Genomic DNA, 13,025 nt, shown 5'->3' with positions numbered 1-13,025 from the left:
GTACGTGGCTTTAGTGACTACAGGCGTATTAGCCAGAGCTTGACTTTACATGAATCGATAACAACACATGTCAGAAATGCTCAGCAATATATCAATGTGGTTAATGATGGCACCTTAGATAAATTTTTTGCAGCATCACTAATTAAAAGGAAAGAAGAAGTATTGAAGCAGATAAGTATTGTCATGAGGATTACAGACATCATGAAGATGTTAGGCAAGCAAGCAATTCCTTTTCGAGGTCACTGAAATGAATCGGCCTACACTCTAGATAATGAGGTTCTGAATCATGGCAACTTTTTAGCTACAGTGCAGTTGATGGAAAAATATGACCCCATCATGGCAGCTCACGTTTCTGCAGTGCAAAACAAGTCTAAACAAAGAATCAAACGATTAGAGCAACAAGGAAAGGCTCAAAGTAAAGGCTGTGGTGGACTTGTTACATACCTGAGTAAAACAACTATACATATGTTAATCAAAATTATGAAGAATATGATACAAGAAAGAATTAGTCATGAAGTTTCTCAAGCAAAATATTATTCTATTCAGTTTGATTCAACGCAAGATAATTCATCCATCGATCAGTTTAGCATTATTATTCGGTATGTGCTTAAAGGTATTATCTGTGAGCGACTACTTTCAGGTGTGCCAAGTAATGATGGTACAGGACAGGGACTTTTTGATCTATTGATTGAAACATTACAGCATCTTAAAATTGACCCCCAGAAATGTTTATCTGATAGCACAGATGGCACAGAAGGCATGGCCAGTATAATGGTTTACAAAGTAAAATTGCTGATGTGGCTGATCAACATGTTCATATATGGTGCTATGCCCAAGTCTTGAATTTGGTGATAACTGAAACAACAAAATGTTGTGTGCCTGCAGTTTCTTTTTTCAATTTGCTCCAGAATATAGCAGATTTTGTGAAAGCATCATACAAGAGAATGGCTGTATGGATAGAAGTTGTTGGAAAACATCTAGGACAAGAAAAAATGAAATGATTAAAGCTAATTGGTGAGACCAGATGGTCAGGAAAATCCAATGCAGCAACAACTATATTTGGACGTTTTGATGATGCCGCTGCCAGTACTTTCGTAAATCTATTGACGTGCTTATCAATGATACAAGATTCAGAAAAGTTTGATGCAAAAACAAAACATGAAGCAAATGTTTTACTTCAAAGTCTTCTAAAGTTTGAAACCATATTGACAGCATTTACTTAATTGTATATATTTGAAACCACAACCCCGTTATCAAGTTATCTACAGCAGACAAGTGGTTTAGATATGTTTACTGCATGGAGTTTGGTAGATTCAGCTACAACAAAGTTGAAGGAACAGACAAGAACATTTGGTAACGTTCACAGCAAGGCTTTGGAATTTGTAAATAAATGTAATGACAGGATTTCACAGATGAATATGGATGAAAATCAAACATTGGAAATTGATGCGTTGGAAACAGCATTGCCAGTTAAGAGGCAGAGGAAGAAGAAAAGAAAGGCAGATGAGCTTATTGACGATGAAAGAAATTCCTCAGATTCTCTTGCTGAATTTTGAGTAAATGTGTTTAACCTAATAATGGATCGCATTGTCCAGTCACTAGAATCACGCTTTGTACAACACAAACAGTTGTATAAAGATTTGTCCTGCTTGGACCCAGCAAAGTTTAAAACTATTGCAGAGAAGGGCCTTGAAGTTGAAGCATTGGAAGGTATTATTAAGCTGTTTCCACAAATCAGCAAAGATCAAGTAATATTGGAATTGTTTTCTTTTGCTTCAAACTTTGATGTATTAAAGCTATTGCTTAATGCTGGTGAGAATATGGATTCCAGTTGCAACAATTGTAAAATTTGCAGCACTTGCCCATCGTGTGTACTAAAAATTCTGGCATCCAACAGACTTCATGACAAGGCATATGATAACCTTTATGAACTTTATAAAGTCATCTGCACTCTATCAGTTACTCAAGTCCAATGTGAGAGGACATTTTCAAAGCTAAAGATCATAAAGACAAGGTTAAGAAATTTGCTGTCTGAGGAGAATTTGGAATCATACATGTTGCTATCCATTGAAAAGGAATTGTTAGATAAATTGGATGCAGAAGCAATTATTGGCAGATTCGCACAATCATCTAGCGAACACAAACAATTGCTCTTAATATAGTGGACTGCATGCAATGCTTTATTGTGCTTTTGAACTATCTGTTATTGTGTAAATTGTGCAGTAAACTATTTAAAAATATCAACCAATTACTTAAAATTTAAAAAAATAAATAAAAAATTCAATTATAACATTCTGTATTTACATTTGGTATCTACTGCCAGTAATATGTACAGTACATGTACACTGTAATTACTAAGAAATACACATTTTTTCCCACAAAAATTTTAATTGTACCTTTTTTCCATATGTATTTTTTGAAAATTTTATTTATTCATTATGAAAATTAAATGATAGCATTGTAGTTGTGGGTGGGCCCCCTTTGTCTCCTGGAAACCAATATTTTTAGACCCAGTCCGCCACTGCCTGCACTCCACCCGGTCAAAGGCCTTCTCTGCATCCATGGCCACCACCATCTCGACCTCGTGCCACTCCAGAGGCACCATTATCACATTTAGGAGCAGCCTACTATTGGATGTCAGGTGTCGTCCCTTCTGGTCCTCCCCTATTACCCCCAGGACACACTCCTCTATGTGCATGGCCAAGATCTTTGCCAGCAATTTAGCATCCACATTCAACAGGGCGATCAGTCTATACGACCCACAACTTTCCGAATGAAAACTCCTTACTCCTTGGCCTACCAAATTTCCATGGATCCACGCCCATCCCTTCCTTAACCTAATCTGATCCCCCACCTTCAAATGTGTCTCCTGCAACATGGCCACGTCCGTCTTCAGTTGCCTCAAGTGCGCAAACACACGGACACTTTTGACTGGCTCATTCAGTGCCTGAACGTTCCACATGACCAGCCTGGTCAGGGGCACTGCCCCCCCCCCCCCCCCCCCCCCTCTGCCAATCAACCATAATCTCTCCTAGGCCAGTCTTCGGCCCATGTCCTGCACCTCCCCTGACACACCCTTGGGCAACTACCGTCATCAACCCGCCTCCTCCTCCACTTTGAAAGTCCCTTCCCCATCAGCAGTCCAGTCCCCCCCCCCCCCACCCAACCCCCCCCCCCCCCCCCCCCCCCCCCCCTCCATCCCATCAGTGTTCAGCTCATTCCCCACTTTGCTTCCGTGGACTAGCCCTCCCAGCTAGCCTGGCAGCCCCTGCCCATGGCACCCAGCAGCTTACCGCCCACCGGTTCCCCTCCCGCCCGCTCTTCGTGCAAACATTCAAAACAAAGGCAAGAAGCAAACACAAACAGACAATCCCTCCCAAGGCCCAAGCACAAAGATCCTTCCTCTCTTAACAAATTACTATATACCAGCCTAACCCCAAACCGAACCGAACAAAAGCAAGAGACAAGCGAAACCCCCAAAATAAGTCCAGACAACATAGATCCAAAGTTTTACAAAACATAGTTCAGTTCTCCTCAGTCAAAGTTCAAGATCCTCTATCTCCCGTCAGTCTATTCTCCTTCATACCGTACCAGACTCCCCGGACAGGCAGCGGAATGTGGCGACTAGGGACCTTTCACAGTAACTTCATTGAAGCCTACTCATGACAATAAGCGATTTTAATTTTAATTTCATTTTCATGAAGTCCGCTTCCTCCTCTGATGAGCCAAAGTACCACTCCCGGCCCCCATAGGTCACCCATAGCCAGGCCGGGTACAGTAGTCTGAACTTTATGCCCTTTTTGTACAAGGCCAATTTGACCTTATTAAAGCTCGCCCTCCTCTTTGGGAGCTCTGCTCCCGGTTCCTGATACACCCGGATCTCGATATCCTACCACGTACATCTACTTGTCTGCCTGGCCCACCTCATAATGCCTTCCTTGTCCAGGAACCAATGTAATTGCACCACCATCACCCTGGGGCTTGCGCATCAGTGTCCTGTGGGCCCAATCAACCTCCAGCGGTTGATCAAATGCACCTTCCCCAAGCAGCTTCTCCAACATCTTCCCCATGTACGCACCAGCGTCCGATCTTTCGATTCCCTCCGGCAGACCCACGATCCAAACGTTCTGCCTCCAAGAACCAGGTCCTCCACTTTCGCCACCAGCCTCTTCTGCTGGTCACGCAGCATCCCAATCTCTGCTGCCATCGAGGTGGACTGTTCCTTATGCTCACCCGCCAGCTCCTCCAACCTCTGACCCTGGGCAGCCAGTTTCATCTCCACGTGGTCAACCACCGCCTTGATCGAGTCCACCGCCCGGGTCAGATCCTCCGCACATTCCTTCCGTTGTTGGATGAACTTTTCATTTAAGAAGTGCACCAACTGGTCCATCGACACTGAGCTGATGGGGTTTGACCTTTGTCCACCATCTCCTCTCGCGTTGTCCGCTCCTCACTTGCCACCATCGTTCTTTTCCGATGACATCTGGGCCACAGCTCCATAAATTAGGGGTCCCTTTCTTTTGTTCTTGCTTCTACACCGTTTCTCTACAAATTTCCTGCAACAATCCGGCTTAAAAGCCACACGGGAGCTGCCAAATGTGTGACTGTTCACTCCATGGTTGCCACCGGAAGTCCTGCGTGTAGGAAGGATCTGACGGGGAAGGCCTCTCTCACCACCAGTCAAGCTACATCTTGGTGCTTGTTTGAAAGTTCTGGTGCTGAGGCATTCTGCCAAATTTCCTTGACAGTCTGCTCAGGGAAGTATCCAACAGGATCCACCTTTTCCCGAAGGACCATCAGGATGTGCAAACCTGATAGACTTGTGGTTGAAGATGTTTCTCCAGGTCTTCAACATGAAGGGAATGTAAGGCCCTCGATTTGAAATTCTCTGGGTTCCCTACATGCTCTCCATTGCCCCTCTGTGATTAGCACCAAGAAGGTGAGGGTGATCTGAGTGTACAGTTCCGATATCCCCTTCAGAGGTGAAGCTGCCAGGTTCATGCTTATATGAACCTGTTGTAAAACACCTGCTGGATATTCAGTGAGTTTGAGGAGGGGGGGGGGGGGCGGGAGTGAATGTTCGCTAATGACATGCTAATGTATTAAAATGAGGTTCCCGGGTTTCCACCGAGTTTTTCACATTACTCCTTGATGGGATTTGAAAATCGGAAATCGCGAATCTCGCCGGTGAGATTCGCGTTTTCTGATTTCCTTGATTCTTTTTGCCCGTGTCTATGTTCCCGCACACGGCTAACATGGGCTCAAAATCGCTCCCATTATCAATAAAAGTTGTTTGTTTGCAGAAGGATATTTTGTGCACATTGCGTATGCATGTCATATTTTACATTATTTTTAAAATTCATTTAGACTAGGCCAGCATGTATTGTCCATCCCAGGGTTTATTTAGTTTATTTATTTTAAGTTTATTTTTGATGATATAGGGAACTGGGCTGTGCGAACAGAACCATTTCCTGCATAGCTGCAACTGACTGAGGAAATGTGATTGAACGTTTAATTCGATGAGTTGTGACAGACTTTGCACATCGGAAGTGGCGAAGGCGGAGTGAAGATGGCGATGACAGATTCTCCACCTGCGAGGAGAGCAAGACTCTCCTCCCATTCCAGTTTTGAAGTGAATTTCAGAAGAGGGACATTATTTCTGAGAATCAGCGACCGCTTCGCTCAGACCGTCGGCGGGATTATCTGCCCGATTGTTGTTGCTGGCGCGAGTGTCTGTGTGCTCAAACAGTTGCACTCAATGGCTGTGAGTGGGGTACTCGAACACGTTGGGGAGGTTTTCGGCCTGGCTATGACGGCGATGAGACCCGGGAGCATCCTGGTTGAGTTTGAGGGAAAGGACCCATTGAGCGAGGACACTTGCAAACAATTTCTGCAAAAACTCAGGAGCGAGCTGCAGAAACTGCTGCCCTCTGGTAACTTCTGCGTGGAGAGGATTGAGGACCCTGCCCACGCTGACAGCCCGCACGAGCCGCTGGTCCCAGGTAAGGCGGGTTGATGAACTGTCGCATTAGTGCAGCCAGAGCACTGATCCAGACAAGTGCAGCTGCCGGGCGGGGGGAGAGCACTGCTGAAATGGATGACTTTTTGAGAGGTTTTCTGTTTTAAACTCCCGACTGTGTGGGTAGATTTGAAAAAAAAACGGCAGCAAGCTTTTCCTGGGTTTAAACAATGAAAGGTGGTCATAGAATCATAGAATTTGCAGTGTAAAAGGAGGCCATTCGCCCCATCCAGTCTGCACCAGCCCTTAGAAACTGCACCCTACTTAAGTCCACACCAGCGTCCGACCCTTCGATTCCCTCCGGCAGACCCACGATCCAAATGTTCTGCCTCCGAGAACCAGGTCTTCCACTTTCTCCACCAGCCTCTTCTGCTGGTCACGCAGCATCCCAATCTCTGCTTCCATTGAGGTGGACTGTTCCTCATGCTCGCCCGCCAGCTCCTCCAACCTCTGCATTGCCTGACCCTGGGCCGCCAGTTTCGTTTCCACATGGTCAACCACCGCCTTGATGGGGTGCACCATCCGGGCCAGATCCTTCCGTTGTTGGGTGAACTTCTTATTTAAGAAGCTCACCAACTGGTCCATTGACCACTGAGCTGACGGGGCCAGACCCTGTTTGTCCACCATTTCCACTCGCGTTGTCCGCTCCTCACTCGCCACCATCATTCTTTTCCAATGACTTCTGGGCCGCAGCTCCATAAACTAGGGGTCCCTTTCTTTTGTTCTTGCTTCTACACCCTTTCTCTACTAATTTCCTGCAACAATGTGGCTTAAAAGCCACATGGGAGCTGCCAAATGTGTGACCGTTCACTCCATGGTTGCCACCGGAAGTCCTGCGTGTAGGAAGGATCTGACGGGGAGGGCCTCTCTCACCACCAGTCAAGCTACATCTTGGTGCTTGTTTGAAAATTCTGGTGCTGAGGCATTCTGCCAAATTTCCTTGACAGTCTGCTCAGGGAAGTATCTGACAGGATCCAACTTTTCCCGAAGGTCCGTCAGAACGTTACATGCAAACCTGATGGACTTGTGGTTGAAGGTGTTTCTCCAGGTCTTCAACATGAAGGGAATGTAAGGTCCCCGATTTGAAATTCTCTGGGTTCCCTACATGCTCTCCATTGCCCCTCTGTGACTAGCACCAAGAAGATGAGGGTGATCTGAGTGTACAGCTCTGATATCCCCTTCAGAGGTGAAGCTGCCAGGTTCATGCTGATATGAACCTGTTGTAAAACACCTGCTGGATATTCAGTGAGTTTGAGGAGGGGATGATGGGGGGGCGCGGGCCGGAGTGAATGTTCGCTAATGACATGCTAACGTATTAAAATGAGGTTCACGGGTTTCCACCGCGTTTTTCACATTACTCCTTGATGGGATTTGAAAATCGGAAATCGCGAATCTCGCCGGTGAGATTCGCGTGTTCTGATTTCCTCCAGATTCATTTTGTCCGTGTCGACGTTCCCGCACACGGCTAACATGGGCTCAAAATCGCTCCCATTATCAATAAAAGTTGTTTGTTTGCAGAAGGATATTTTGTGCACATTGCGTATGCATGTCATATTTTGCATTATTTTAAAAATTCATTTAGGCTAGGCCAGCATCTATTGTCCATCCCAGGGTAGTACATAAAGTTTATTTTTGATGATATAGGGAATTGGTCTGTGCGAACAGAACCATTTCCTGCATAGCTGCAAGTGACTTAGAAAACGTGATTGAACGTGTAATTCGACGAGTTGTGACATACTTTGCACTTCGGAAGTGGCGAAGGCGGAGTGAAGATGGCGGGCTCAGATTCAGATTCTCCACCTGCGAGGAGAGCAAGAGTCTGCGAGAACTCCCAATCCAGCTTTGAAGTGAATTTAAGAAAATCAACATTATTCCTGAGAATCAGCGACCGCTTCGTTCAGACGGTCGGCGGGATTATCTGCCCGATCGTTTCTGCTGGCACGAGTGTCTGTGTGCTCAAACAGCTGCACTCAACGGCTGTGAGTGGGGCACTCGAACACGTTGGGGAGGTTTTCGGCCTGGCTATGACGGCGATGAAACCCGGGAGCATCCTGGTTGAGTTTGAGGGAAAGGACCCATTGAGCGAGGACACTTGCAAACAATTTCTGCAAAAACTCAGGAACGAGCTGCAGAAACTGCTGCCCTCTGGTAACTTCTACGTGGAGAGGATTGAGGACCCTGCCCACGCTGGCAGCCCGCTCGAGCCGCTGGTCTCAGGTAAGGCGGGTTGATGAATTTGGCGGGATGCATTAGTGCAGTCAGGGCACTGATCCAGACAAGTGCAGCTGCCGGGCGGGGGGAGAGCACTGCTGAAATGGATGAATTTTTGAGAGGTTTTCTGTTTTAAACTCCCGACTGTGTGGGTAGATTTGAATTTTAAAAAAGCGGCAGCAAGTTTTTTCTGAGTTTAAACAATGAAAGTTGGTCATAGAATCATAGAATTTGCAGTGCAAAAGGAGACCATTCGCCCCATCCAGTCTGCACCAGCCATTATAAACTGCACCCTACTTAAACCCACACCTAACCCCATAACCCAGTAACCCCACCTAACCTTTTTGGAGAGTAAGGGACAATTTAGCATGGCCAATCTACCTATGCTGCACATCACTGGACTTTGGGAGGAAACCGGAGCACCCAGAGGAAACCCACGCAGACATGGGGAAAATGTGCAGACTTTCCACTGGTTGTTTATTTATGCGCTCCCCCAAACTCTGAACACCACCCTGGCACAATCACACTCAAGGGAAGTCCAAGACAAAAGCACACACCTTTACAAGTTTTTAAACAAGGCAATAATTTAAATGTGAAATGTGAATTATAACATTTTTGCCACGCTCTGGGAAGATGTCTTCCTCACACCTGGGGCGGGATTCTCCCCTACCCGGCGGGACGGGGGGGTCCCAGCGTAGGGGAGTGGCGCCAACCACTCCGGTGTCGGGCCTCCACAGAGGTGGTGAATTCTCCGCACCTTTGGGGGTTAGCCCCGCGCCGGAGCAGCTGGGACCAGAAGACTGGCGCAAAGAACCGGCGCCCCCGGCAGCGGGGCTGGGCGAAAGGCTTTCGCCGGTCGGCGCATGCGCGATGTGGGTTTTTCTTCCGCTTCCGCCATGACGGAGGTCGTGGCGGCCGCGGAAGAGAAAGAATGCACCCAGGACACTGGCCCGGTGTCTGAGCAGGGGGCCCCGATCGCGGGTCTGGCCACTGTGGGGCCCCCCGGGGGCCCGCTCGCGCCGCCGATCCCGCCGCCACCAGAGGTGGTTCAAACCTCGGCGGCGGGACTTCGGCCCATCACGGGCCGGAGAATCGCCGCAGGGGCCTCGCCGATCGGAGTGGCGTGATTCCCGCCGCCGCCACTTCCTGGGTGGAGGAGAATCTCTGCCACGGCAGAGGCCGGATTTTCGGTGGCCCCAGGCGATTCTCCGACTCTGCTGGGGGTCAGAGAATTTCGCCCCAGAATTGCAGTTTAGGAGAATTCAACAGCTGAGGTAATTGTATGCAGAAATTGTTTGCCGGATTTTCTGAAACTGAGGGACCTTCTGGAGCCATAAAATCGGTTTCTTGTAGTCCCGTCACCAGGTCTTAGTGGACCCGAAATGCAGTGGCTAGCAGATCTTACGATGTTACAGCCTTTAGATTTTTCTCAGGCACAGATCTTGCTGCCTTTTCTGTCTCCCCCTTCTCAGCAGAATCTTCTTATTTAAAGATTCAAAAGGTTAAAGATGGCTGCACAGGTTTTCTTTTTCCAATTTTAATTTCAGTTTCAAAGAACTAACATTACGTTTGTTTCACTTTATTCATGTGTGTATCTTCATTGCGTGGATTCTCTGACCTGCCACCGGGTTGGAGAATCGGGGGGGTAAATCCCGCTGCTCCGACGCCAGCTGCCGAATTCTCCGGTGCCGGTTTTGGCGGGGTGGGGATCGCGCCACACCGGTAAGGGGCCGTTGGCAGCGGCCCACCCGGCAATTCTCCGGGCCTCGATGAGCTGAGCAACCGCCCGTTTTCAGCCATGTTCGGCCGGCGTGAAATGGACATGGCCCATCCCAGTGGGACCTGACTTGTCGGCTGTCTCGCGGAGTCCTTGTGGGGGGATCCGACCCGGGGGGAGGGGTGTGCCCCCACGGTGGCCTGGCCCGTGATCCGGGCCCACTGATCTGCGGGTGGGCCTGTGCCGAGGGGGCACTCTTTCCCTCCGCGCCGGAAGGCTCCGCCATGGCCGGCGCAGAGAGGAAACCCCCTGCGCATGTGCAGGAAACACGCCAGCGGTTCTGCGCGTGCGCCAGAACACGCCAGCAGTCCTGTGCATGCGCCAACTCGTGCCGGTCCTTCGCCACCAGTTGGCATGGCGCCAAACCCTCAAGCGCCGGCCTAGAAGATTCCGCAGCTTCCAGGCGGCCCGATGCCGGAGTGGTTCACGCCGCTCTTGGCGCCGGTACGGGCCGCCCTGCCAATTGTGGGAGAATCCCGCCCATTATTTGGTTTTGAGCTCCGTCAGAGATCTAAATGTACTGACGAAGCTCATAATTGGCACGCATCAATGGTTACAGGGAATTCGCAAAATTTCCTTTGTTGTGGAAGAAACAATGAGTGCGATTCACCCACCAAATGGGTAAAGTCCGCTGAATGGCACGTATAGCAGCATGTTTTTTTAGCAGCTGCAGCGTTGGGAAACATTCCGTTATCCAACAGCACTTTGCCGTTTTTTTGTCTCGGGGAGTTCCCCCTCGCCGATGCTGTACCTTCCTGCTGGTGCTATTTTGTCCGGCAGCCCTGATCTTCCTCCGCCCCCCCCCCCCCCCCTTTCAGGCCCACACCCAGCTCTTTGAAACCCCCTCACCCCAACCTTTGGAGCCCGAGGAAGATTCCTCACTCCCGCTCTACCTGTCAAGCCCTCCCCCCTCCACCAGGGACAAACCGTTTGACGCTGCCAGGGTGCTCAGGTGACACTGCCAGGGTCCCCTGGTGGCACTCCCAGGGTGCAGGCTAACAGTGGCAAGGTGACCAGGTGCCAGGGGAGTGCCAGGGTGCCACCCCAACCACCTAGGGGTCTTCAATGACCTGGGAGACCTCCCCACCCAGGTGCTAGTATGTCTGGTCCATGTTTGTGTGGAGCAGTAAACAGTGCTCTGGCAAGGTCTCCCAAGCATGGCCGGTGAGTTCACCCAGCACCCCATAATTTAAATTAGCCATAAGCTCAGTGAGAACAAAATCCAGATCGCGCCAGGCGGAGAAAGTCGGGTGACTGGCGATCCAGGGCTCGTGTGTGATACAACTGTTGTGCCCGGATCCATGCCAGGCGCGATGGGGTAGTTAGATCGCGCCCTTAGAAATGTTTTCATCAGTGGGGAGCTGAACACGTTGGTGAGACTGGCTCCTCAGAGATCAGAGTGCATCTTGAAAAGGTGCCCCAATCTCTTAGAGAGCTTGAGGGACCCCCACACCCCCATCCAATGGGCAATGTCCTACCAGCAGATATCGGCATTATCCCCCTACCTCGAGTGAGGACATCCCGCCAGGGGGTGGCTGCAGGCCCTCTTCTTTCAGGCTCTCCCACCCTCCCACTTCAGGAACTCCCTTCACCCCCAACTTTTATGAAGCCTCTTCATAATCCTCCTTCACACCCCCACCCTTCTTACGTCCCTCACCCCCCTTTCATAGCCATAGCCCCTCTCAGGCCCCGACTCTTGGTGGGTGGTCGGGGACAGGACGGGGCAGTACCCAGGGTGTCTGGTTATAACTGCCAGAGGCCTGGGTACCATGTGGAGTGCCAGGTTACTGCCCATCCCCAACCACCTGGGGGGCTCTGATGGCCTCCGAGACTTCATGAGTGGCCATAACACCCGGTGTCCGCTTGTGGAGATAATACTAATCGGCGCCTGGTTGAGGCCCTGCCTGTGCAGCTGGTGACTCTTGAATGCCTGGAGAATGCAGCCTCAACTAGGCCGTGCATATAATTATCTGGATCATGCGCCGAGTGCCATGTGTCAGGTGACTTGCATGAGGTTTCGTGCCTGGTGCCAAGCCTGATTTGCGCCTCTCCTGTGATGCACCCGGCACCGGGCGCAACGCAGTGGCAGAATCATGCTCAATATGTTTTTGTTTTAATTCTTTATTGAATGTTCATGTTAGTGTCTCGTATTATTCGCCATTCTGCGGGGTTGGCTGAACATGTACGCTCAGCTGACCCTCCCTTCTATGCATTGTTCAGGACATTGTTTGATATCACTCTCAGCAGGGATACGTGAAATGTAGCTGAACTCAAACCTTATACAAAGACACTGCCAGACAACACCCTGAGATGGACCCACGTGTGGACAATCCTTACACTGTGCTTTTGACCCCTCATTTTCATACCTTGACCAACTGTCCCCTTCGCAGACAGGACTGTAATGAAGGTGTTGTAAAAGGGAGGTAATCACTCATTCCAAATATTCCCTGGGGTTTAGATAATTTGCAGGATTGTATTTAGTCCTAGCTAAGCAGGTGATGGGACACCTTTGTGGGATATAGATGATGTAATTAATGGGAGGAGCCAGGTTTGTCTGTAGTTTTCAGTTTTGAGAAATGATGTTAGGTTGAACAGAAGAGTCTGACAAGACAGAAAAAAAATCAGGTTGTTCCTGAAAAGAGTCACTCTCCCTGATAAGGACTACACAGATAAGAAAGTAATCTTTTTTGTTAACTTTATATGTAAGTAGCATTTGAATTGTGTTGGCTTGTTTAATTGGAATTCGTGGACAGTGTAGATAAAGCTTTTCCCTTTATTGAAGAACTGTTAATTGTAAAGCTATTTTGTGATGTTAATGTGGTTAATTCTGTGCTTAAATTAAAATTTGTTTGAAGATAAAAGATACCCATTGGTCAGAATAATTACACCTGGGGTAAAGTAAACTTGTTCTCAGTTTTAAAAAAGTTTGGGACTCGTCCTGTATCCTAACAAAAGTTGGGGTCTGGTCCTGTATCCTAACGCCTGTTTCTTGACTGTAAGGGACTTACATTTATCTTC

The 13,025-nt window shown here is 48.7% G+C and overlaps 1 protein-coding gene across 3 annotated transcripts in view; it reads left to right on the top strand.

Annotated features, from left to right (window-relative positions):
- Positions 1 to 5,542: 5,542 nt before the first annotated feature.
- LOC119963043 overlaps positions 5,543 to 13,025 on the top strand; it is a 133,502-nt gene continuing 126,019 nt past the window's right edge. For 2 of the 3 annotated variants that reach the window (XM_038791552.1, XM_038791550.1), the window contains exon 1: positions 7,769 to 8,236. In XM_038791552.1, coding sequence (XP_038647480.1) covers positions 7,792 to 8,236 — 445 coding nt within the window. In that variant the 5' untranslated portion in view covers positions 7,769 to 7,791. Of the gene's footprint in view, positions 6,003 to 7,768; positions 8,237 to 13,025 lie in introns of those variants that run through there. The other variant, XM_038791551.1, reaches the window with a different exon arrangement.

The sequence above is a fragment of the Scyliorhinus canicula genome, chromosome 3 (assembly GCF_902713615.1).
Source record: "Scyliorhinus canicula chromosome 3, sScyCan1.1, whole genome shotgun sequence".
NCBI lineage: Eukaryota > Metazoa > Chordata > Chondrichthyes > Carcharhiniformes > Scyliorhinidae > Scyliorhinus > Scyliorhinus canicula.
Note: the sequence above shows the minus strand (reverse complement) of the source record. Positions and strands in the feature narration are given on the sequence as shown.